General features: G+C 45.3%; 1 protein-coding gene across 12 annotated transcripts; it reads left to right on the forward strand.

Moving 5' to 3' along the window:
• Positions 1-1,503: 1,503 nt before the first annotated feature.
• Znf384 (zinc finger protein 384) lies at positions 1,504-26,599 on the forward strand. 12 transcript variants are annotated; one of them, XM_023703678.1, is made up of 12 exons: positions 1,504-1,595; positions 2,690-2,749; positions 12,543-12,613; positions 12,907-13,144; positions 13,383-13,430; positions 13,636-13,969; positions 14,888-14,980; positions 20,172-20,396; positions 21,082-21,264; positions 22,727-22,805; positions 24,207-24,365; positions 25,371-26,599. In XM_023703678.1, exons 3-12 carry the CDS (start codon positions 12,548-12,550, stop codon positions 25,758-25,760), a joined length of 1,815 nt encoding a protein of 604 aa, XP_023559446.1. In that variant the 5' UTR covers positions 1,504-1,595; positions 2,690-2,749; positions 12,543-12,547; the 3' UTR covers positions 25,761-26,599. The 12 variants fall into 12 exon arrangements, with proteins under 12 accessions (XP_023559446.1, XP_023559450.1, XP_023559448.1 ...); XM_023703682.1 differs by lacking the exon at positions 1,504-1,595 and adding an exon at positions 1,609-1,686; XM_023703680.1 differs by lacking the exon at positions 1,504-1,595 and adding an exon at positions 1,699-1,841.
• Positions 26,600-26,605: the final 6 nt, after the last annotated feature.

Raw genomic sequence — 26,605 nt, forward strand, 5'->3', positions numbered from 1 at the left:
TATTTCCACAATTTGTCCCATCTATAGATGTTGTATGTAAGGTCCAGTTCATATCTGTAAATGTGTGCAACTCAAATGTTCAAACGGAGGACTTTTGCTAATGGAAAGAACCTCCGATCAATCTGAGCCAAGAGAGCTGAGCCTAGGATTCTGGCCACATCTGTCAGGTGCAAGCTTGTGGCTGAATTCATTCACTCAAACAGTATTTATTCGGCATTTTCTATGCACTCAACAATGCAATGGGCGCATTTTCTTTGAGAGCTTGTTTGGGACAGGTTATGGCAGTTCTAGAAGGGGAGCACAGCTACTTATCTACCCTTGACCGAGGAACATTCCTTTTCTATTGGGGATGGTCATTCTCTTCGAGTGAGCAGCTTTGGGGAGGGACACACATGGAGCGTTGAGGAGGATGTGGACACCCACCTAGCCAGTTTGTCCAAATCAACCCCGGCAATCAATGGGGTGACATGTTACAGCCAGGTCACCCTCACATTTGAGGAGTTTCTTTGAGGTGCTGACAAAATTGGGGAGAATCACATTTGAACTAGCTAAAATAGTATTAAAAGGTATACACTAAATGCTGTGGGTATTCAGAGAAATGGATGGACTAATCAGGAAAGGTAAGTATCCACAATGAACAGTAATTTATCTCTGAAAGAGTCGATTGCAGGCCACTTAATAAATGGCGGTCTAGCTGGGTGTGGTAGCATAAGTGTGGAAACCCAGTAGTACTGCAGGAACCTGAAGCAGGAGGAGTGATAAAGTTTCAGCCCACCCTGGGCAATCTAGTGACTTAGACCCTGCCTCAAAAAATAACAAAAAGGCTAGGGATGTAGCTCAGCACTAAGGCCATGGGTTCGATCCCCAATTACCAGCCCCCATAAAAGTAAAGGGAGGTAATGGGACAGCGAGGTGGGTGAAGGCAACAAAACCTAAGGCACTTTTGAAGGTACTCAACCTAAGTAGAGATCTCAGGCAACTATAGTACTCACACTACCTTAACCTTTCTGGCATATCTGAAGAAGCATTGAGACATCCTTGAGACGCAGGAAAAGAAAAAAACGGTAACTTTCCACATAAACCTACTCTACTGGGAGAAAACAAAATAAGACCCATATCTTTAAAAATCCATACCTCTGTCGCATCTTGATGCATAATGCATAAACCTGTAGCGTTTCCACCCTACCACTTCCCAGAAGTCCTTTTCCGGAAGCCGGGATCGCAGTTGTGAAGGTTCAATTTAACCTAACCTTTCACTTCCGCTATGACGTTACACCATCTAAAGATTTTTTTTTCCCTCCCCCTCTTTTTAAGCAGAAGCTACTTCCGCCCGTATATGTCCTGACTTCCGCCCGAATATCCTGAAGCGTTAACAGCGCCGGAAGCGCTCTGGCCGCTCCCGGAAGTGACTGGGTCTTTGCACTTCCCTCCTTTCCTCAATGTCTCCTCCCTCCCCGTTGCTATTTCCCTCCCTCCCCCCCCTTCTCGCTTCCGGCTCTCCCGCCTTCTCTCCACAGCGACTCTCTTTGGAGTCGGGGGGGGGGAATAAGGGGGCGTGGAGGAATTGGGGTTCCCGGGAGCTCCAGCACTTCCGGGTGAGTGTTCGGCAGGGCGGGGGACCACCCACTGCCTCGCGCCCCCGCCCTGCGGGTGTCTCGCGCGCGCTCGTCGCGTCTGAATGTGTAGGTCTGTCTAGCGCCTGAGTGCGTGCCCGCGCGCCCCGCCGCGCGCTCTCCCCCTCTTGGCCCTCCCGCCTCACTCGGCTCCCTCCTTCCCCAGCGCACTTAGCCCCTCCCGCGCCCCGGCTGAGGCTCTGGCTCCGCCGCAGCCGTTGCCGCCGGGTGAGTCTTGCGCCGCTGCAGCTGGCGCATGCCGAGCGCCCCGCTCTTCCCCCTCCCCTTTTCCTGGGGGGAGGGGGTCCACGGTGTGACTGTGAGTGTCCGTCCCGGAACCGGAAGTGGCTGTGGAGGAGCGGGCGATGGGGAGGAATGGGGGGGCTTAGGGGGCGGGTGCCTGTCTGGTGGGTGGCAGAGTTCAGCTCCCTGGAGGGGTTAGGAGGGACGTCCCAAGGAAAGGTGTTGGAGGACAGAGTGGCGGGTGACATCGGGAGAAAGCGCCTCCGAGCTGTCTCAGGGGATCGAAGGTTGGGGGGGAACAGCTCTGATCTCCAATAGGTAGCCCACTGTGCTGGCTAGGGAGGTAGTTGTTGGCACCGGGCCTTGGTAGGCAGGGGACGAAGTCCTCGCAGAGGTAGGGGGAGGCTAGAGGAAGTAGTTGGGCCTGAACTTGGCACTGTGCCTGACACAAGGGCTGGTGCATCCCCCCAGCCTTCAGCTTTGCCTTCTGAGGCCACTTCTCAGGGGTAGGGACTCTTCCTCTCCTCCAACTTTAGTTCTCTCTGACCCATGTACCTGTGGCGAGGAAGGGGAGATGAATCAGTGTCTGAGTCTAGGAGAACCCAAATGCTGCTGATAGTTCATCTTAGTTTCTGGGAATTGCATTTATTTCCCTAGTGTCCACATAGGGGTAGCACAAAACTCCCTTTTATCCTTGCATCTTTGAGTTGTTGGTTTGGAGTCAGCCTGTCTTTCAGACTGACTGCTGGCTGTCAAGGAATTCTTGAGCTTTCTACAGTTCCTTGGTGGCTGCACCCTCACTGGCTCCTGTAACCTGGACAATTTGTTTACAGAAAGTTCAGGAGCCCTGGAAAGGAGAAGGCATAAGACGACAGGAGGAAGAGAGAGAGAGGGTAAGACAATTCTGGGTTCTTTGGTTTGGGGGGAGGAGGGGTCATAATTAATTGGGGATTTCTGGGGACAATGTGACATGAATTTTTAAGTAATATCAAACACCAATAATGGTGTTTGCTATGGGAGAAAGATTAGTTTTTTTGTATTATTTCTTCAGGGTACCTAAAAAGTATCAGTGTAAAAAATTTACAGTGTAACCTTGTCATCTTCCATTGCTACTAGTACCCAGCAGGCATGAAATGTGAAATGAGGAAACCAGACCACTGAGTAGGGTTATGTGGTGTCCAAGGGAGAAATTTGTTCTGCTCTGCGGATATAAGGACCTTAATTGCCAACGTAGTCCTTAAGACATAACTTAATGAAATTGTTTCCCTGTATTTGGAACAGTAGAGCTCAGTTTTGGGTGAGGTTTCTATCCTTAATACTGGTGGAGTATTTGAAGTAGATTTTTTTTTTTTTTTGAACGGGGGATTGAACTCAGACCCTTGCGCTTGCCAAGGAAGCCTTTATTCTACTGAGCCATCTCCCCGGCCCTGAAGTAGATTTATTGACTAATCACAGAATCTGACTTGGGGTTATTTGGTGTATCAGGGTGAAGCTTTCACAGGGGAAATTTTTTCTTGGATGGTTTGAAGCAAAGATAATAAAATTGTTTGGGGTGGACTCCAGAGTTAGTCTGGGAGAATTCAGTGTGAGGCCTGGTGATTATAATGAGAGCTTTAGGTATTTGAAGTGGCAATGTGTGGAGTTGAGAATGTATCACCTTAGAAATAAGTATTTCTAAGAAGCAGTTTAAGGCCACTTGTGGCACATACCTATAATCCCAGCACTCTGAGAGGCTGAGTCTAAAAATTCATACCCAGCCTGGACAATTTAGCAATTGTGAAAGACTGGGGATGGCTGGGAGTGGTGGTACATGGTTCTAATCCTAGAGTTCTAGGAGGCTGAGGCAGGAGGATCTCTATCAGTTCAAGACCAATTTGAACAATGAAGTGAGATCCTGTGTTTTTTAAATTTTTGAGACAGAGTCTCTCACTATGTTGTTCAGGCTTGCCTTGCTGGCCTCAAACTCAAAGCAACCCTCCTGTCTCAGCCTCCTGAATGCTGGGATTATAGGCATGCACCACCATGCTGGGTACAAGACCCTGTTTTTAAGAAAGAAAGAAAGAAAGAAAAGAAAGAAAGAAAGAAAGAAAGAACTGAGTTTTAGTTCAGCACCCCTGAAAGGAACTAATTCCATGCCAGTTTATAACATTTCCATAAGTTTATGAACCAAGTTGTTAAGTTAAATGAATTAAATATTACATATTTCTTTTCTAGATTTATATGCATATTGTAGTTTTAACATTTATTTTGTGTATTTTTGGTACTGGGGATTAAACTTAGGACATGCTAATCATGTATTTAGTCACTGAGCTACACCTGCAGCCTTTCTTTTCTCACCTTTCTCAGATACATCATTTAGAGTGGAGTGGGCAGGATGGGGAAGATGCATGTCTTTCCCACAGGGTGTGTGATACCACATGCTGTCAGTGCCCAGGGAGAAGTTGCTGGTCAAGACTGCTAGCCTCATGGGGGGGCCGAAGGTCTGTGTGTGGTTTGCTGGTCTTTCTGCTTAAAGTGGGGAAAAGCTGGTGTTACTTCATTCTTGAAAGATTTTAATTAAGTCAGCAGTGTCAGCAACAGCAGCAGGAGGAGGAGAAGGAGGAGGAGGCAGGAGGCAGGCCCCAAGTAGTATTGCAGTGGACTTTCTTGAATGTCCTTAAAACCTGAGAGTGTTTCCTTACTGAGAAAATAATGGTTTCTTCACTTTCACATCCTTAGCTAATATTTGTAAGATTTCTTAATACTTCTGAACTTTCAGTAGAACGTCTTAAGTTTTTCTGTACTTGAATTTGATTTTTTTCTTTTTGTTTTTGGGGGGGTTTGCATCGTTTTCTTGTTAATGTGTCTTGTAGATGATTACTAAGCTGGAGGCTAAACATCTGTTACCTTTGGATAGTTCCTTTATAATTATGTGGTCTTTATGTAATTTTCACTAATTGTTACTAACAGTCCTCATCATGTAGATGTGTTTCTCTGATTCCCTTCATGATTTTCTACAGGAAGCCACACAGAATTTTTTTTTTTTTTTTTTTGTACTGGAAATTGAATTCAGGACCTCATGCTTGCTAGGCAAGCACTGTGCTGCTGAACTATATCCCTGGCCCCCACGATTTTCTAAAGATGGTTTGTGTTAAAGGAATGTTATATCTTGGGGTGGGGAATGCTTTACTTCTAAAACAGCAGTAAAAAGTCAGTAGTAAGTATTGGGAAAGATGTGATCTTCACTATGTTTGCTAAAACCATTTACAAGAGACCATGACACCTCTAATCCTCAGTGGTTGGTGGCATCATGAAAGAATGTGGTCAGATGAAGAGCTCAGCAGCAAGACTTCATGTACTACCATGAGTTTCAGGGATACCGCTTAATATCTCTCTTCACTCCCCTAATATTTCCAAGATTTCTTTCTTTCTTTCTTTTTTTTTTTTTTTTGTATTTAGTTCAGGGTCTCCAGGGTCTCATTACATAGATCAGACTTGTAGTGATCCACCTGTGTTGTCTCCCAAGAGCTGGGATTACAGGTGTGCGCCACCATGCCCAGTCTCAGTCACTTTCTCAGTGCACCCCGGGAGTTGGGCCAGCATGGCAGACTGGGGATCAAACTCTGGCCACTGTGCCCTGTTCGCTGAGCTTTCTGGCTGGCCCTCACAGTTTCTTTTAAAACTGAAGAATTTGAATGAATGATGTGCTCTTCCGTCTTTATAGTAAACCTCACATTAACAACACTTGAGATTTAATCAGGAGTACAATTGAAATTAGAACTCAGATTCTCAATCTGGCAGCATTTCTCTTTTCAGCTATTTGGGGCTATAAAAGAAGCCTTCCTCTTCCTTTCCAGTCTAGGGTAAACCAAGTCCTGTTTTGTTTTGGTTTAGTTTTTGTTAACACAGTGCTGGAGGTTGAACCAGGGTGTTGGCACTGAGGTATGTCTGCAACCCTTCTTTTGTTTTTTCAGACAGGGTCTTGCTAAGTCAATTTGTTGCCCATGTTGGGCTCCACTTGTGATCAGTTTCTTCCTTCCAGGGTGCCAGGATTACAGGCCTGCATCTCCAAGCTGGTTGCTGCTTAATTTTTTTTTTAGTATATTGCTGTAACTGTCAAAAATGACTTTAGGTGGTGGGATTGTTGCTATGTGCCTTCTGGGATTTTGTAACACTTTGGTGAGATTTTTCTCCATGAAAGACAGAGTAAGTGGTAGTGAAAAGTGAATGGAGATGTGAGTGAGCTAGCCCAGGGCATCTGTTCCCTAACCCAAACATGTTCACTTTTGGCTCTCCCACAGTTTCATTTGAAAGGATACATAGATATAAGCTGACTTGATCAGAAGTCCTGTAGGCATGTGTATGGTCTTTTCTTGTCCCAGGACCCACTATGGTTGTAATCTTCTATTTTGTTCTCTTCAGAACCATAGCTGAGCAATAGGCTGGTTATTCAGCTATTAAGCTGAGGGGAGATTTTTATTTATTATCTTCTAGAAATCTTATTCAGACTCCTTCATTTCAAAATGAATTGTCTGTGTAGCCAAGTGAGGTATCACAAGATGTTGAACCTGTGTCATATTGCTGTTAATAAAAACTTCAATTTTAAGTCGGGCAGCATGGTGCATCCCAGTAATTCTATGACATAGGGAGGCTGAGGCAGGAGGGTTAAAAATTCAAGGCCAGCCCAAGCAGTTTGACCAGACTTTGTCTCAAAATTTTTGTAGGTCTTGCAGATGCTGGGTGTGGTGGCACATGCCTATAATCTCAGCATTCAGGATGTGAAGGCAGGAAGATTTCTACAAGTTCATGGCCAGCCTGGGCTGCATAAAGAGTTCAAGGACAGCCCAAATTACATGAGACCTTGTCTCAAAAAACCAAGGGCTGCCAGGGGGATATAGCTCAGTGGCTCTGGGCCTGCCTGGCAAGAGCAAGGTCCAATACCAAAAAATCCAAAAAAAAAAAAAAAAAAAAAAAAATGCTGGGTGTGGTGACACACACCTCTAATCCCAGCACTGGAGGCTGAGGCAGGAGGATTTGCAAATTTGAGGCTAGTCTGAGCTAGGCAGTGTGGTCAAGGCCAGGTAAACTGCACTGGGAGACCCTGTCTAAACAGCCAAAAAGAAAAAAGGTGCTGGGGATGTAGCTCAGTGTGTGCCCTGGGTTCTATTCCTTCCAATACTGGAAACAAAGCTAAACTAAAAATTAATTTTGTTTTGGGTTATGTTATAAAAGATATATTTTATTGCTTAGTAATCTAACTTAAGGTGTCATAGGCAAAAACTTTAATTTTGACAACTATGTGAAAAAAGGTATAATTCATTCCTGGAAAGATTCTCATTTTAGTTCCTGAATCAAGCTATAGTACCATAGTGTAAACTTCATTTAGCTGTATGGTGTGGTGGCACACACCTCTAATCTCAGCATTGTAATCTTACAGAAACTTTCCTGAACCCACTGTTTGATGCCTGGGTTCAGACCCCTACTCTATTTACTGCTTGACTCTGTACCTTCAGTTTCCATATCTGGAAGATCAGGGATTACAATTGCATACCTCACAGAATGGTGGAGGGTGAATTGGGAGCAGTGATGTATACCTGTACTGTAATTCTAGCTACTTAAAAAGGGTAAGGCAGGAGTATCCCAAGCTCAAAGCCAGTCTGGCAACTTAGCAAGACCTTGTCTGAAAATGAAAAGGCTAGGGCTAGGGATATAACTCAGTAACACAGCCTGAAAGTGTGAGATCATGAGTTTGATTTCTGGTACCAAAAAGGCTAGGGTTAGAGCTTAGTGTTGGGGCATTTGCCAAGCACGCAGGAGGTCTTGGGTTCCATCTCTGATACTGGGAGTATCAGAATTGATATTATGGAACTGTATGATATAAGAGACGCTAAAGTGCTTTGAATGCTATCTTGAATACAGTAAGCTCCTAGTGTTAATGATTATGGCAGTTCTGGGGATGTTGTCTGCCACATCACTTAGTCTACCCTTGTTATAAAGACTTTAGAGGGGTCCAGGATGCCTTTGGAACCTCTCAGAAACCCAGAGAAACCCCAGAAACTGCTTCACATAGAGGACAATAATGAGTGCATGTGATCTTTTGGGAAAGGGAGGGCTTTGTTCTGGAATTCTGTATGTGTACCTTCTCTTTTTTTGGTGGTGATGGTACTAGGGTTTGAACCCAAGAAGGGCCTTTGCACTGTTACATTCTCTGCCATTTTAAAATGTTTTCTTTTGAGGGTGGGTCTTGCTAAGTTACCCAGGCTAGACTTGAACTTGAGATCCTTTTGCCTCTCAGCCAGCCTTCCAGAGTGGTAGGAGCACAGATTTGTAGCCTGTGCCTGGCTCTGTGTGTACATCCTTCTACCAGGCTCTTATTTCCTCTCTGAAGTCTCACATCCATAATATATTTACTTCCTTGAATTTTTTTTAGCAGGGTCTTGTGGTGTGTCTCTGACTTGAGCTCATGATTGCCCTGCCTCAGCCATGTTCTGAGACTGCAAGCATGTATCACCTCGCGTCTCCTACTTCCTTGACTTTTTTGTTTTGTTTTTGGTAGTGTTGGTGATCGAACCCAGGGGCTTTGCACTGAGCTACCACCATCCCTCCCCACCTTTTTTTTTTTTTTTTTTTTTTTTTTGAGACAGGGTCTCGCTGCACAGTTCAGGTTGATCTTTAGCTAACTGTGTAGCCTAGGCTGGCTGTGTGGCTGGACTTCACAGGTGTGTGCCACCACACTCAGCAACTTCATTTTTTTAGGGAGAAATAATATATTAGACTTTTCTATTGCTGGCCAGCCCAATTCTCTACTCCAATCATTCCATCAGTTACCATTTTCACCCCTTGTCCATTTCACTTCTCTCAGCTAGCAGATTTGACAGATTGTGGTGTAAAGGTTTGAACCTCTAGCATCATTTTCAGAATCTCTGTGTAGAACCCACTGACATTGAAGTCATTCTATACTGGATTGCATTTTGGTACCAGGGATTGAACTTATGACCTTGGCTTGCCGGGCAGGTATTTATGCCACTGAGCTATTTCCCAAGCAATACTTGATTGCTTTTTGGATGATAAATTCTGTTATCCAGGGACATGGGAAGACATGAACATAGAATAACCTGACTGCTGCCTCCCCCAAAGCTTGGCATGATTGGATCCCCTGAAGCCACAATGAGATTGAAATCCTTTTAACAGTGGAAGGCTGAAAGGGCTAGATTATTAGCATCTGTGTGGGAACTGTCTAGCTTAGTGCTCAGTTGGGCCTCAGTATTTGTGGAATCCACCAAAGTGTTGGGTCCTGGCTGATTTGCACTGCTGTACGTCATTGGGTCTAAGATGGCACTGTCTGCGTTCAACATGATATTTTGTCTTTTGTCATTATGCCCTAAACATTAGTTCAGTAGAACAACTGCTTGTAAAGCATTTAAACTGCAGTAGTATAAGTAGTCTAGAAAATGTACTCCCCATGTAGGTTAGGTTATCCTCAAACACTGTACTGTTTATTAAAGAACTTGAGCATCTGCACTTCGATATTGGAGTACGATGCTGGAACCAGTCCCATCTGGGGGCACCACAGATGTCTGCATTTCTCTCTCTCTCTCTCTCTCTCTTTCTCTTTCTCTCTCTCATTTTTTGATTGTTTTTTGTTTTTAATGTATTTAGGATGGGGTCTATAGGATCTCCTACATAGATCAGACTTGTAGTGATCCTCCTGTTTTCAGCCTTCCAAGTGCTGGGATTACAGGCATGCGCCACCATGCCCAGTCTGAATCACTGTCTCAGTGCACCCCGGGGTGGGTCCTGTATGGCAGGCTGGGAATCGAACCCCTGGCTGCTGCGCTCTGCCCTAGCAGGCACTTTAGTCCGCTGAGCTATCCGGCGGCCAGCCCTTGCATTTCTCAGCTGCCTGCAGTTGATCATTTTTTCATTTTGAGCCTTGTTTTTTTAATTTTTTTCTTTTGTGGAACTGGGGATTAAACTTAGGTCCTTATGCTTGCCAGGGAAGCACTTATTCTACTGAGCCATCCTCCTGGTCCAAAGGAAAGTTTTGTGCCAATTTTTCTTTCTTTTCTTTTTCTTTTTCTGTGGTACTGGGGATTGAACTCAGGACTTTGCACTTGCTAGGCAGGCACTTACACCACTAAGCTATCTCTCCAGCCCTAGAGCCTTGTTTGTGTGAGCTGCTGTAGTCACTGATTTGGTACATTCCTGTCTTTTGCCACTTTTAGAAAAAGTAGAAGTAGAGTTCTTTCCATTTGTAGACATGAAAATTGAGAATGGTCATAGAGCACAGCATGCGATGAGCCCCTGAAGATAAGGAACGGCAGTGTCCTTAGCTTTGATGCCTTTGTTGAGATCTTTCACTTTCTGTGTCCATGTGGTCTCCATCACCTCTAGGTTCTGGGCTTGGCCACCAGTGAGTTCCCTGTGGAGTTGGTGCCACCTGGAGCCAAGAGGCTTCCTTTCCCACCTAAGCCTTTGCAACTGACGGTTCTTGGTAGTGGCATGGTAACTTTTCCTTTCTGTGTTCAGCTGCTGTACTGGGGAACCCAGGCCCTTCATATGGAGTTGTATTTCCAGTACCCTCCTCTTCTTTTTTGAGACATGGCCCTGGTAAATCTTGTTTTAAGTTGGCCAGGCAAGACTTGAACTTGTGATCTTCTTGCCTCAGCCTCCCAGGGCGCTGGGCTTTACAGGCCTGGGCCACCATTACCTGGCTGGTAATTTTTTTTAAAAAAAGAACTTTTTAAAAAATCTTATTTTGTTTATTTGGTATAAGGTCTCGCTGCACAGCTTAGACTCATAGTAATCCTCCTGTGTCAGCCTCCCCAGTGCCTGCAGCACCATCCCTGGTTTCAGTGGCCAGCATGGCATGCAGTACTGGGGATTGAACTCAAGTCCTTGCACTTGCCCAGCAAGTGCTTAGACTGCTGAGCTACCTCCCCAGCCCCTGGATGGTAATTTTTTTAACTGACACTAATTGTATGTGCTTATTGGGTCAAATGTGATAATTCCATACATGTGTACCATGTGCAATGATTAAATCCCACTCCTTACACATTTGCCAATTTTGTGGTGGTGATGTTTATTTCCTGGAGTTCCTCCTCCATTCCACCAGTCTCATGTCTTCTCATGTGTGAAGTTGGATCTTTCCTGGTTCAAAATTGGGGGGAGCTACTCTTGGTCAGCTTCCTGCCATTCTGTCTCACAGGAGACGAGATCAGAGTGTGAAAAGAAGTGGTAGGGTGCCTGGACTCTGTAAGCTCTGTAACTTGTTCTTGTCATTCTAAGGGATTACTTCTCTTGTTCTTACAGAATTCTTATAAAATGTTTTGGAGACATAATTTCACTATATAATTTAAGCTGGCCTTGAACTCACAATGTAGCCCAGGTGACCTCAGATTCATGGCAGTTATCCTGCCTCTACCTCCCGAGTACTGAGATTACCATGCTTGGCTTCTTAGAAAATTTTAACTTTATTTTTTATTGTTTTAATGTATTTAGTACAGGGTCTCACTACACAGATTGAACTCATAGTGATACTCCTGTTTTCAGCCTCCCAAGCACTGGGATTACAGACATGCATCACCACACCCAGTCTCAATCGCTGCCTCAGCACACAGAGGTAGGGGGACTGGCACAGCAGGCCATGAATTGAACTCCCTGGCTCCTGAATCTGCCTAAGCAGGCACTTTAATCCACTGACCTATCTGGCCAGCCAAAAAAAAAAAAAAATTTAACTTTAATTATCCTCCACATACAGGAAAAGAATTGAACACTGAGAAGCAAAGTGAGAAATACAAAGCAAGAGTCTAGTACTATTCTGAAACCCCTTATGTGTGAATGTAGAGGGTCACTACTGGTGCTAAAACTGCTCTTTAAACAGGTAGCAAAAAACAAAACAAAACAGGTAGCTTTTGGTTCCCACTGCTCACCCTCGTATGTCTCATATCCAGTGAAATGCCTTGGATGTTGTTTGACCTTGGTAGGGTCCATATGGTGTTGTCCCCATACATTAGCCTGGTATTAATACAATACTTTAGGGGCCGGGGAGATGGCTCAGTAGAATAAGCACTTGCCTGGCAAGCACAAGGGCCTGAGTTCAATCACCGGTTCCACCAAAAAAAAAAAAAAAAAAAAAAAAAGAGAGAGAGAGAGATACAATACTTTGGTTCTGGTTTCTATCAGTTGCATTCCTTATTAACTTCAGGGTTTGCTGTTTCAGCCTAAAACCTTTTTAAGTACTATAGAAGTTAAATATTTTGGTTGGAAATCTTTGAAATTTGTATTTCAAGGAGGATGGATTTAAGAAGTATGGGAAAGGGGGGAATAGGTATTCTGGCTATTTTCAGGTCAGTTGGTGATTTGTTTCATGTGCCCTTGGGCACATACCCTTTCTCCCATGACCTCATTTCTCTTGTCAGCAAAGGAAAGCACTACCATTTCTGTTTCTTTGGGGCTTGTCAAACCTGTGGCTCTGTGAGACGTGTATAGTTCTGTCACAAGCAGTTACTAAGGTAGCCTTTTTGTGGATAGAGAGTGCTGAGGAGCTCTAACGACACTGGCATGCTAGATGCTGTCTTGACCATTGATTCCTAGGTGCATGGTCAGGTGCCAAGAAGAGACCAACAGTCCTCAGCACCCTTCTCCATGGCTGAGTTTCTGCAGACCTCTTCCTGCGTGTGATGTGCTCTTCCTTTCTTTCTTCAGGTAGAATGGAAGAATCTCACTTCAATTCTAACCCATACTTCTGGCCTTCTATCCCCACAGTCTCAGGACAGGTAAGTGGGGTTTATTTCCTTTGTCCTTTACTTTTCAGCTCTGAGGAGTTTCTTTACAGAGAGAACAGGTCGGATGACTAGTCTGAAGTGACATAAGGCAGACACTAGTCCATCACCAAGGCCTGTCCCTGTGAGCTTAGTAGAGTTTCTGTCTTGGCTTCTGTGTGGAAGTGCAAAGATCTAGACTATCATTATCCCTTGATCTCCAAGGAGGAAAGATTGAAAAGTGCTTAAGGAACAGGCAAAATCAGACTGTGAATCTGAAGAACTTTCTTCTCTTTCCTCTCTTTTAGATTGAGAACACAATGTTCATCAACAAGATGAAGGATCAACTGTTGCCAGAGAAGGGCTGTGGGCTGGCCCCACCTCACTACCCCACCTTGCTAACAGTGCCTGCCTCAGTGTCTCTGCCCTCAGGCATCAGCATGGACGCAGAGTCCAAGTCAGAGCAGCTTACCCCACACAGTCAGGCATCTGTCACCCAGAATATCACAGTGGTCCCGGTGCCGTCGACGGGACTGATGACTGCTGGTGAGCACCTCTGCTCTTCTCCAATCTGAGGTGTTGATCTTCCACGATCAGGACCCCAGGCTGGAGGGCTCTGAGGACCTGGGTGTGGGGTGTGTGTGTGATTGCTCAATCAAATTTTTATTAAGTGCCTACTGTGTGCCTAGCAATGTGCTAGGATTTGTGGGGGATGGATACAAAGAAGTAGAAGATGCGGTCCCTGCCTTTGAGGAGGTGACATTCTTTCCTTCTCTGAATCAAGGAGTCTCCTGTTCTCAGAGGTGGAGAAGAGAAGGGAGTCAATCAAGGGGTAAATCTCATTGTTACCAGGGGGGTGGGGACAGGGGTTAGGACCTAAGATCATTATTTTTCTATAGGGTTTGGGGTTTCCTATGCATTGTGGGATGGGGAGGGGTGGCAAGGGGTTAATTAGACAGCTATCTGGGGGGAAATAAGTTGAAACAATTTGGATCAGAACTGAACAACATGACACTGTCTCTTTCTCCCAATCCTAGGTCCTGGTTTGGTAATCACATCCCCCTCAGGCTCTCTTGTGACCACAGCCTCATCAGCTCAGAGCTTCCCCATTTCGGCTCCCATGATTGTCTCAGCTCTTCCCCCTGGCTCACAAGCCCTGCAGGTGGTCCCTGATCTCTCCAAGAAGGTAGCATCCACCCTCACTGAGGAAGGAGGTGGAGGTGGTGGTGGAGGTGGCACTGTGGCTCCTAAGCCCCCACGGGGCCGCAAGAAGAAGCGGATGCTAGAATCAGGGCTTCCTGAGATGAGTGACCCTTACGTCCTCTCCCCTGAGGATGACAATGACCATCAGAAAGACGGCAAGACTTACAGGTAGGCATCAGAGCCAGAGGTGGGATGGGGTGAGGATTGCTGTCTCCACTTCCCCCGTGATCTTTGTGTCTTATCCCAGCCAGGCTCCACATAGACAGCTTCCTAGCTCAGAGCCGTACATGTGCATGTCAGGTGTTCCAGTGCAGGCCAGAAAGGCAGGACTGCTATCACTTCTCTTATGTGTAACTCCCCCCTTTCCATTTTTAACCAAGGTTTTGGTAGTTAGTGGCCACAGCTGATACTGGTTTTGGTACCAGGAATCAAACTTAGGACCTTGCACATGCCAGGCAGGTGCTTGTGCTGCTGAGCTATATCCCTGGCCCCATGACTGACTTACGTGACAGGATAATGTCTCATAATAAGGCTTTTAGACTGAGTTTGAGACTCTGTAACTCTTTTTTTGCTTTGTTTCCTATTCTCATTTTCCCAAGAAAGGTAAGCACTTAACCTAGCCTGTGTGCAGTCTACCAGCTTTTGGACCATATTGAGCCTGGAGTCTTGCCTAACCCTTCATGGTTGGGATGATGGGAGAGATCTACATTAAAAAGTGAAAGGAATAAGATACTTCCCCCTTTGGGAGTATATGCTTATAAAATGACTGCTTTTCTAATTCATGGAAGTCACTGTGATCCTCTACTTTCTCTTAAGTTGTTACTAAAAGGCATTCTCTGCACATTTGCATGTGGTACTATGCAGAAATAATTACACAAGTAAATGCCCTGCCCTTTGGCAGATTGAAAATCTTAAAATCTTAATCATTATGAGCTGTCAGGGATCCTTGTGGGTTTGGGTTTGGGCCCAGTATACACAGTGGAATAACCATTCCCACAGATTGGATGCAGACAGGGACAGATGTGCATGGCTGGGAGATGGAATCTGTCCTTAGTACCGAGATGGGCAATGTTGTTCCCATTTTAGGAGCGAAGGGAACTGCGCCACAGGAAATGGACAGAGCCTTGGGCTCATGGATTCAGTTCCCGGCTCCACCACGAACTTGCTGTGTGACCCTGGGCAAGTCCTTTCCCCCTCTCTGGGCCTCAGTTTCCTCATCTGTAAAATAGGGAGAATCCTGTTTATATCGCCCATTTGTTAGGAGTATATGTATCAAATGAACTTTGAAATGTTGAGAACTTCAGAAAGATGAAAAATTGCCATCACTTAGCATTTGCTTTATTTGCATTATATAGCTTTAGTGAAGCAAATAGCTATAATAATTGTTTAAATAATCTCTATTTATACATGAAAACAAGGGTTTTGTTGCTGTGCCGAACATAATGAATGTTGCAGTAGTAGTCCAGGTCATAATAAAGAGTTTACTGCAACTTTATTGTTACAGGGCCGCACCCCACTTAATAAGTATTCCTGGAAAGTATTTACAGCATGTCATGTTATAAAGGTATCTGATAAGTTTGACTCATTTAAAGGGATTTATATATTTGTAGTATGAAAAATCCCTTTTAAGCTTATTGTGTAGAAATCTAGAATTGTATGTGTTTGATTAAAGTAAGGTCACAGAACCATGGAGCACCATCTCTATAAAATGTGCTGTTACGTAAGCATAGGGACTGGGGTTCCATGCCTGGCACCACATGCTGTACTGGCCCCGCCCCCAAGCACACTGAGTTGGCCATTGAGTCCGGGTATCATGGTGCATGCCTGTAATTGCAGTGCTGGGGAGGCTGAAAACAGGAGGATCATGATGCCCCCAAGCTGTGTAACCCACTCCCCATCCCTTCTGACAAGTCAGGGTCCTCTGATCTTTCCTGGGGTTTTTTAAAATTTATTTTTGAGGGTCTCTTGGGCTGGCCTTATGCTCACTTTTTGTAGCTCCCAGGCTGGTCTCACTCGCAGAGATCCTGGCTCAACCTCCTGAGTGCTGGGATTATATGTAGGTGTGTACCACCATGCCCGGTTCTGGGGCAAGACCACATGGCTTGTGGAGCTGGGGATCAGATCAAACTCAGGTCCTTGGGTTTGCCGCTAGGTGCTTATGCCTCTGAGCTATCTCTCCGGCCCCTTATTTTCCTAGGTTCTGTTTTTGTTTGGCTTTTGAGTCCATGTGACAGTTATCCCTGGACTTCCCAAATGGTATGAAAAGGAATATGACTAGTTGGAAGGAGGCCTGATAGGACTTTCCACACCCTTAGTGTTTTTGGAATTCTTAAAAGACCCCACACTTGGATGAGTAAAGGGAACTGAAATAGAAGATGACTGATTATACACAGTGTTCTTCAGAAACTCGGAGCTTAAGTGTTCTAGAGGAGTCTTTAATTACTGAGAATACTGCTCTTGCACTGTGGGTCACCATCTCCATTGTAGGGGTCATAGAGTTTGTCTCTACTGGCAAGTACAGGCAATTGAGAGCGATATTCAGGGCTAGCCAACTTATCTCTGACTCTTTGGTCAGAGTATGCAGTGGGCAGGTCAGTCACATGCTCATATATCTTGGGGAAAGTTTTTGAAAGAAAATCTAAAATTGTCCTGAGCATCTTAGGGGAAAAAACCCAGAACAGTAATTCAGAGTGTCCATTGTTTCCAAGACTACTGTTGTACATGTCTCCAAGGCTGTGTTCGTACTGTATTGGATGTGAACGGGGCCCCAGGAGTAAGTCACCTAGAAATGTAAGGTGCTGGCTTTCTGTCCCCTGCTAGCAGCCCATTGCCACAATTCTCTTTTTTTTTTTTTTTTAATATATTTCTTTTCTTTCTTTCTTTTTTTTTTTTTAATTATATTTATTTATTTATTTATTTTGTGTGTGTGTGGCCAGCTCAGCCCATCAGGGGGCGGGGCTGGCTGGCATGTGGTGCTGGAGGATTGAACCGCAGTCCCTGTGCTCTGCCAAGCTTGTTCTAAGTAGGTGCTTTAGACCACTGAGCCATCTCACCAGCCCCTGCCACAATTCTCTTGATGCAGATTTCTTTCCAATCATCCAGTGCTCTGCATTAAAAGCCTTTTATTCTTATTTGAGTTGATAGGATTCCAAAGTTGGAAATAATGTTGGGTATTGCTTTTCTGAATGCTTGGGATAAGAAATGTTTTGGAGTTTTTTCAAATTCTTGAATATTTGCACACACATAAGGAAATTTCAGTGGGGTGGTGCTTGAGCCCAAACACAAAATTTATTTGTTTTGTGTACACTTATACGTAGTCTGAAGGTAATTTTATGTAGTACTTTTAGTAAGCTTGCATTTTGATTACCATCCGTCTTATGAGGTGAGGTATAGAATTTTCTACTTGTGATGTCATGTCAGTTACAAACTTTTGGAGTATTTTAGATTGTGAATTTTTGGATTAGTGATGCTCAGCCTGTATGGTAATGGTCAGCTGGTGGATGATCACTCTAGCCTCTCTTTCAGCAGTTCTAATGTCAACGATCATGTGTTAGGTTGCCTCATGGATCTGTAGGGAATAACCCTCCTAATTGCCTTCTGAGCCTTTGTGTTTCTTTCTGTAAAACAGGCAGGGTAATAACTTGTCAGGTCATTGTGAGAAATGGCCAATGCTGTGCATGGTGGCACACACCTGAAATTGCAGCATTCAGGACGATGAAGCAGGAGAATTGTCACAAATTCAAGGCCAGCCCAAACTACCTAGCGAGGATCCCCCCATCTTAGGAAGGAAAAAAAAAATGAAAAAGATAACGTACTAGCCAGTGTCTGACAGTATCAAGCACAAGAAGTGGCAACTCTTGTTACTTCATTTTTATATTTGGTACCTTTGGAAACTGTTCCCTTATTTACCAGTCTATTGTCAGTTAACAGAAGCTTTGCAGATTCTTGTGTATTTGGAATTTTTTTTTTTTTTTTCCCAGAACTGGGGATTGAACTCAGGCCCTTGCGCTTGCCAAGAAAGCACTTATTCTACTGAGCCCATCTCCCCAGCCCTTGTATTTGGAAAATTTGATGATGAAAGTTATTTTTTATAATAACTTTCATGTTAATGGCACATGTGTATGTTTAACACCTGATAAACAACCCCAGTGAGATTTTATTTAAGTTAAAATCAAGATGTCAGAGCTGTGTGTGCAGCTCATGGATAAAGCATTTGCCTAGCATGTACAAGGCCTTGGGTTCAGTCCCTAGCACTATTCTTTTTCTTCTGACTTGATTCTGGCAATCATTGAAAAATCTGTGCCATATTTTTTTTTTTAAGATTTTTTTTAATTATTTATTTATGTGTGTGTGTGTGTGTGTGTGTGTGGCCACCTCAGCCCACCAGGGGGCAGGGCTGGCTGGCATGTGGTGCTGGGGGATTGAACCGTGGTCCCTGTGCTTTGCTAAACTTGTTCTAAGTAGGTGCTTTAGACCACTGAGCCATCTCACCAGCCCAGTGTGCCATATCTTTTGTATAGTTCCCCTGCAAGTGACACTGGGGTCTGGTGTTAATCTCAGTCAGAGTGAAATATTTGGTAACATGAGCTTCTCCATTAACACTGAGGCTGTTAGCATTAATGTCATTCTATATCTGAGGAAAGCTTAACTAACCTACCTTTAGCTGGTCCTTCAGAAAGGTGAAAATTGTTCTTTCTCCCTGTTATAAACCTGTAAGTTGAGATCTCAGGAAGATCTCAGATCTCAGTTAATGAGCTGGCTTGTAACTTTGTCACAGCAGAGGTGAGTTATCCAGACTCCCATTGGCTGTGTTGTGACTACAGACAGAACTGCCCTCTACCCATGCAGTAACTGGGTAGCTCAGACATCAGCCAGTTCTTAACAGGATGGAACTTAGAAAATCCTTCAGAGTTATCAGGTGACTAGAGAGGTGGGAAGTGGCACGAATGATGGGAATTTTAACATTAACATAGGGCCATAACCAGTTAATTATGATGTCATTTTTCTCTGAGGAATTCATTGTTTTCTTTTTTAGTTTTTACATCTGTTATCCTTTAAAAAATTTTCCTGACATTGAAAACACAGACACACAGAGAAATTATCAATAGCATATCTCTGCAAGTCCCTCCTCGAGGCACTTGAAAAGAGGCACTTGCTATAGTCGCCTTGGTCAGGCTGCTCCCCTTTTTACCTGGCCCACATTGTAAAATGGTGAGTTGTTGATGGACATGACATGGTTCTAGCTCACATGTAAATAGCTTTACCCAAAAAAGCCTGAAGACCCATGACTTTGCTTGTACAGAGGCTTCCTTGTCTGATATTGTTGGACAATGTCAGAACAGGAAGAAGAGTCACCAACCCAAGTTATGAATGAAATCCATTGGGTACTATTGATGCCATCTTGTAGTGCTGACATTGGCTTCATGTGCTAGGAAAGAGAATTTGGGCCTGGAAGTTCATTGTCTAGCAAACCTTTTCTCCAAAAGACATGATGGGACAGTATACTGCCATCTGCCTTGGCTTATGGAGGCCGGGGAGATTGGGCTTGGTGATTGATGAAATAGTAGTAGTAGGGTAGAGGCCAGGTACAGATGGTTTAGAAAAGCCCTTCTAGATAATTCTGAGACTTCTCTGTCTCCATCTTTCTAGGAGTCATCACCAAAAGTAGGAAAAACCTCTAGTGATAAGAGAGAATCTAATACTTCATCATGCTCTTAAGGGCTGTACATTGAGAAATTGGAGAATGATTTTTTTGTTCTGTGGGTTCTTTTTGTTGTCGTTTTTGTCTTTTTGAGACGGTCTTGCTATGCTGCTCAGGCTGGACTTGAGCTCACTTTGTAGCCCAGGCTGGTCTTGAACTCCCAACAGTCCACCTTCCTCAGCCTCCCAAGTGCTGGGATTATAGGCTTGCCCCACCATGTATGGCTGAGAAAGGAGTTTTTAAAGGCTGGAGTCAAGACAGATATTTCTGGCCCAGTAAAAGCTATAGCCACCTACATCCCCATATTTTTTTGCCTTATCAAGGTTGAATTCTTGTTGTTGTTCCCTTGGGGAAACAAGTCATTCAACCAATGTTGATTATTTATAATGTGCTAGGAACTATGGGAGAATCTGGGCTGGGGAGATGGCTCAGTGGAATAAGCGCTTCCCTGGCAAGCGCAAGGGCCTGAGTTCAATCCCTGGTTCCGCCAAAAAAAAAAAAAAAGGAACTATGTTAGAAGCTTAGGCTCTAAAGATGAATAATGAACTATCCTCAAGGGCACGGTATAGTTAGGAGACAGTTCAGATAGTGACTTCTCTGGAAAGTGGAGGGAGGGTGTAGAAATGCTCCTGATTGAAAGGGTTCTGACTGCTGCCTAACTTGGCCCAGGTGCCGGATGTGCTCCCTGACATTCTACTCAAAGTCGGAGATGCAGATCCACTCCAAGTCACACACCGAGACCAAGCCCCACAAGTGCCCACACTGTTCCAAGACCTTCGCCAATAGCTCCTATCTGGCCCAGCACATCCGTATCCACTCAGGGGCCAAGCCCTACAGTTGTAACTTCTGTGAGAAGTCCTTCCGCCAGCTCTCCCACCTTCAGCAGCACACCCGGTAAGGCTGCTCTCGGTTCTGCCCACTATCAGCTGTGATCCCCTCCCCAAGGCCACATTGCCTATACCAACTCCTCTCTCCACATGTATTCTTTTTTGCCTTTCATTTTTGCCCTTTGGAATCCTCAATTCTCTTCTGTTATTGTTTGTAAAAAAAAATAAATAAATGAACTATATCCTGGGAGGTGGGCTTGAAAACTGTGGTCTACAATTCCAAATTCTGGAACAATTTGTGGTTTCTCTCTGTTTGGAAGTCTTCTGCAGAGCAGGCCCTGATTTTACTATATGCTTCAGTTCAGAACCAAAGTGTGCATTCAACTTCAGGTCTGTGGGGAACAGGCGGTATTGGTTCATGTTCAAATTACTATTTGGAAGCAGGGTATCTGTGGTGAGTGTGTGACCTTAGGAAAAAGCCAAGGGTTGACAAGACTGGATAAATTTAATGCTACCAGAAGCCATGGGTCGCAGCTCTTCATCATCTCACTGCCATTCTAGCCATCGACTTAACCATCAGCAACAACCTAGACCTGGGTGTCCTCTTCATTAGCCTCTCCAGGCCGGAGCGTGTTTGGGAGGAGGGAGGAGGGGGCGCTGTCATCTGCCAAGCAACATCATTTCACCCAGCAAAGAGCAGAGCCCGTGGTGTCGAAATGCTCCCTCCTCCCCCCTTCCCTCTCCTCCGGCAGGATCCACTCCAAGATGCACACGGAGACCATCAAGCCTCACAAGTGCCCACACTGCTCCAAGACCTTCGCCAACACCTCTTACCTGGCCCAGCATCTTCGTATCCACTCGGGGGCCAAGCCCTACAACTGTTCCTACTGCCAGAAGGCCTTCCGCCAGCTCTCCCACCTCCAGCAGCACACACGGTAAGGGAGAGTGGCGGGCTACTGACCCGCCCCGCTGGCATGCCCTCCCTACCCCCAGCCCGGACACACACAACAGCCCGCATGCGGGGGGCGGGGGAGAGGCCTGGCTGGAGGAGACCATGGCTGACATCGGAGAGAAAGATGACCAAGTATCTACAGTGGAGACGCAAGTGGTGAAGTGAGCCTTTCTGGGACAAGAGTTACCTCCAGGAAATACTCTGTGTGATGTTCCTGACCAGGGAGGCAGAGACACCTGAAGCCAGAACTTTTCTTTGTCTTGTTTCCCTCCATGAAAATATCCATGCACATGTCTTGCAAGATTTCCTCTTTGGTGCCAAAGCAGAGGCACTTCATTGGAGAAGGCCATGCCTCTCATTTGTAGAGCACCAGTTATGAATAGGAGATACTAGCTGGCACCAGGCTGGTGACACACACAGCAACAAGCAAGGTTCCAAGGGATGCCAGAAGTCAAGATCAGAACAAAAGACATGCTAAATATCACAGAGAATCAGCAGGCAGAAGATGGAAAAGCTGCGACTTCATAAGGATGCCCACATTCATCGCATGAACCTGAAGTGGCCAGGAAGTAGGGAGCCTGCCAACTAGAAGAGCTTATGGTCTCCTGTGGTGTGCTAGCTCAAGTTGAACTGGAGTCTAGAGGCATCTCACCCCACCTCATGTGGACACGACATTTTCAAGTTAAAATGGATCAGATGTCTTTCTTGGAGAAGAGTGGTCAGACTTTGTTCACAAAGCAGAGGTTATAATGGAGGTCCAGAGGAGGTGGTTCTGAGCTCCATGATGAAGAGCAAGTATTGGTGTGCTCTCCAGTCTTGGGCTCGTCTCAGCAGAGGGTTAGGGGAAGACGTCAAATTGGTACTAATCAGGTGATGTGAAGCTGTGAGAAGGATCAACTGGGAACAGCTTGTCAGATCTCCATGATTTCTCGTTAATATCCCTGCTACTGTGTGCAGTCAACATAACTCTGCTTTTCTTTGCTACCACAGCCTTTTCTGGAAGTGGCACTCTAGACCAAGGGATAGTTTCTGCCTGTTGAGAGAGGGAAGAATGTTGTGTTTTTGTTTTTCCTTGCTATTGTGTTTACTTTGTTTTTCTGAATCACTTCTTGCTCTTTTGACCAAGATCAGGTATATCTTACATTGCTAAATGTTTACTAGGATAATTATTGTAGGTGTGGGCATGCATGCCGAATCATGGCCTTCCAGTCCCTGGATGCTGAAGCCTTAAGCCTTCCTCCCTCAGCCGCAGGTGCTTGCCTTGAGCTGAGCCATACAACAGCAGTCAAGTCAAGTGCGAGAAACTGTTCAGGTCAGAGAGGAGCTAGATGGAACCTCCTGATGAACTGCTTCTGGGACAGCTGGAAGGCCTTGTGGAGGCCTGCGCAAGTCCCCAAGTGGCCTTGCTGACACCCATTCTGTGTCTCTTCTCTCATCCTGTGCAGAATCCACACTGGTGATAGACCATATAAATGTGCACACCCGGGCTGTGAAAAAGCCTTCACACAACTCTCCAATCTGCAGGTAAATGTTTCACCTTCCTCCAAGACTAAAGTCTGAGGCTTGGAGTCAGGCCTGTGACTAGCATAGTGCTTCTCATAGGTATCCTTTTTTTTTTTTTCCCCTTCCTTTTTTGAGGTATCAGGTATTGAACTCAGGACCTTGTGCTTGCCAGGCAGGTGCTTATGCCACTGAGCTATCTCTCCAGCCCTCATAGGTATCCTCATAAAAGTTACTGAGGTGCCCAATTTGGGCTGTGTGGATCATAGCTGTCTATGTAGGTATTGTGAAACTGAGACACTAAAAAGTACTTAGTAATCTTTTAAAAAAGAATAGCATAAAGGATTGGGGATGTAGCGCACAGTTAGTGTTTTGGGTTCAGTGCTTAATACTACTAAAAATGTATGAGGTGTAGGGCCAGGGAGATGACTCAGTGGAATAAGTTCTTTCCTGTCAAGCGCAAGGGCCTGAGTTCAATCCCTGGTTCCGCCAAAAAACAAAACAAACAAACAAACAAAATGTATGAGGTGTGATTGAAATACTGAAATTTTAAAATTTTAATTGCAATAAAAGTACACTGCCCATAATTCCTCTGAAAATCCTTTTTGTCTTTTTTTTTTAAACTATAATAACTTGAACTCACTGTGTAGCACAGGCTGGACTCAAACTCACAGTAATTTTCCTGCCTCAGCCTCCCAGTTGCTGTGATTACAGGTGTACACCACCATGTCTGGCCCATAATTTTTTTTTTTTTTTTTTTTTTTTCGGTATCAGGGATTGAACTCAGGACCCTGCTCTTGCCAGGCAAGCACTTATTCTACTGAGCTATCTCCTCGGCCCTGTAATAACTTTTTTTTGTTTGTTTTTTTGTTTTTGTTTTTTGTCGGAACCAGGGATTGAACTCGGGCCTATGTGCTTGCCAGGCAAGCACTACTGAGCCATCTCCCTGGCCCCCTCTTTTTAATAAAAAATTTACCATATTTTTCAGTCGTACCTTACATACAGCTGTATGCTGGCAAACACCTGTAACAAGATCTTGTCTCAAAATGTTAAAGAGATTAGGGATATTAGCTCAGTGTTAGGAGGTTCTAGGAGGCTAATAATGAGTTTCAATCTTGTGGGCTCTTGAAAGGCTCCTAGTGTTCTGTAGCGATCCCTGTGCCTTACTTTGAGACCTGTCTCTGTATAAGGGCAGCAGGTTTAAGTTCACTTCTTTCAGAAACCTGGTAGGTATGTGCTACATGAGGTGTGCTGTTCCTGTTCCACCTTCCTGCCCTGTAGCTCCCCAAGTTCCATGGAGGCCATTTCTGCTGCCTTTTAAAGCAGGCTGGGAGACCTGACACTTAGCTCAGGCCCTCCAAAAGGTCAGGGAGAGTGAAGGGGAGAGTGTCCCACACTCAACTTGCTTTCTCCTGATTTTCTCAGTCCCACAGACGGCAGCATAACAAAGATAAACCCTTCAAGTGCCACAACTGTCATCGGGCGTACACAGATGCAGCCTCACTGGAGGTGCACTTATCTACGCACACGGTGAAGCATGCCAAGGTGTATACGTGCACGATCTGTAGTCGGGCATACACATCGGTGAGTGTTTCATTTCTTCCGCATAGTACTGGTAAGACAGCAGTCTCCTGTGCCCCTTCCTCTGGATAAAGATCTGTTACAACAAATGAGGTTCAGAAGAGAAATAATGAGGCCTACGTCTGAGGGGTTTAGGAGATGCCTGGTCCACTTAACTTAGAGTGAGTGATATGGATTCTTTTTTTATTTTATATTCTTCCTGTATTGCAGGGAATGGTCTACAGGGCGCTCAGGGTCTCACTACTAGATCAGACTCAGTGATTCTCCTGTTTACAGCCTCCCAAGTGCTGGGGTTATAGGCACGTGCCACCACGCCCAGTCTCAATTGTAGTCTCAGTGTACCCCGGGAGTGGGGACAGCACTGCAGGCCCAGGTTTTCTTTCTTTCTTTTTTTTTAATATTTTTGAGACAGGGTCTCACTGTGTAGTTCAGGCTGGCCTTGAACTCACTTTAGTCTTTCTGCCTCAGCCTCATGAGTGCTGGGATTACAGGTGTGTGCATCAACACACCCAGCTCAGATTCTTCATTTTACTTCAACATGAGGCAAAATAAAGCCACTTGAAATGTTTGGGAAGAAAGATTTCAGGAAAAAAAGAAAAAGGGCCAGGGAGATGGCTCAGTGGAATAAGCGCTTCCCTGACAAGCGCAAGGGCCTGAGTTCAAGAGCCAAAATATTTCAGGTATTTTCCATTAGGCTTCAGATTCTTTTTCTTTTTTTTTTTTTTTTTGCGGAACCGGGGATTGAACTCAGGCTTTTTCCTTCAGATATTTCTGAGAAAAATAAAATGGCATCTTTTCCTTCTGCCATCGAATGTCCACAGTCTGCTCTAAATCGGATACCTACTTTTCTACAGAACAGAACCTCAAAGGGCTACTTCAGTTCTGCTTCCTTCCAACTCAGGACTATCTCTGTATAAATATTATCCACTTGACAGGGTAAGAGTCCAGGATGCTGAATACAGTAATCTCTTCCTTTCACCCTTCAACTTCTTTTTACCATTTCCTCAGGAAACGTACCTTATGAAACATATGCGCAAACACAACCCTCCTGATCTCCAGCAACAAGTACAGGCAGCAGCGGCAGCAGCAGCAGTGGCCCAGGCCCAGGCCCAGGCCCAAGCCCAAGCCCAAGCCCAAGCCCAAGCTCAGGCCCAAGCCCAAGCCCAAGCTCAGGCCCAAGCCTCCCAGGCATCACAGCAGCAACAGCAGCCACAGCCACCGCATTTCCAGTCCCCTGGAACAGCTCCCCAGGGTGGGGGTGGTGGGGATAGCAACCCCAACCCTCCACCCCAGTGCTCCTTTGACCTCACCCCCTATAAGACATCGGAGCACCATAAGGACATCTGCCTCACTGTCACCACCAGCACCATCCAGGTGGAACACCTGGCCAGCTCTTAAGAGGTCCATACTGCCATCCACTGGGAAGAGAAGAGTTCTGGTCCCTTCTTTCTCCAACCTCTCTTGGTGGCCAAAGTCCTCTCCCTGGACATGCCTCAGTTCTGTTTTCTTGGGCCTCAGGCACAGCTCTCCTTCACTGCAGACCATCTTTATTCTCAACTCGTCAAAAGGAACATCAGCCCTCTGATTGGCAAAGGAATACTGAGCTGATAGTGTCGTCAGAGGCCCCCTCCTGAGAAGAGCTTTTCAAAATTGGGGGCTGGTGCTCACAGGAAGGGTTTGCTGTGACCTCACAGAACTTGCCTGTTAAGGGCACTTAACCTCTCCATTGCCTCCTCATCCTGAGTTTGGGGTGACCGAAGACAAGAAGGTGACTTCCTCAGATAACAGAAGGGAGCATTGTGTGCAACCCACCTCCAGTCCTGTGCTTGCCTTCAGAAGAACAGTGGTTTCTTGTTTGCTCTAGCTTAAGAGCCCTTCTCTTCCCTACAGTCTCACTCCACTTCCTACCTACTTGTAGGAGATTTGGGTGGGTACTAGACCTTTTGTTTATATGGGGCAAGGGCTGAGATGTGGTCCCCAAGGGGCCAGTGATTCCCCCAGGTGGTCGAGGGTTTGTTGGAAGTGTGGGTTATGGTTTTCCTCGGATCCCCTTCCTCCTCCTCTGCCCACCAAGTCCCTGCACTCCTCTCCATGCACCAGCCCCAGAGCAGTGGAGCTTTGTGCTTTCTGTGAGGCCCAAGGACAAGAGTGTTGTGGAGAAGGGACAGTTCAGGGCAGACACAGGACTGGATATAGCTCCCGAGGTGCCACGGTCAGATGCCGGACACGGATTTATATATAAA

Source organism: Octodon degus, unplaced genomic scaffold (genome assembly GCF_000260255.1).
Source record: "Octodon degus isolate 3935 unplaced genomic scaffold, OctDeg1.0 scaffold00178, whole genome shotgun sequence".
Lineage (NCBI taxonomy): Eukaryota > Metazoa > Chordata > Mammalia > Rodentia > Octodontidae > Octodon > Octodon degus.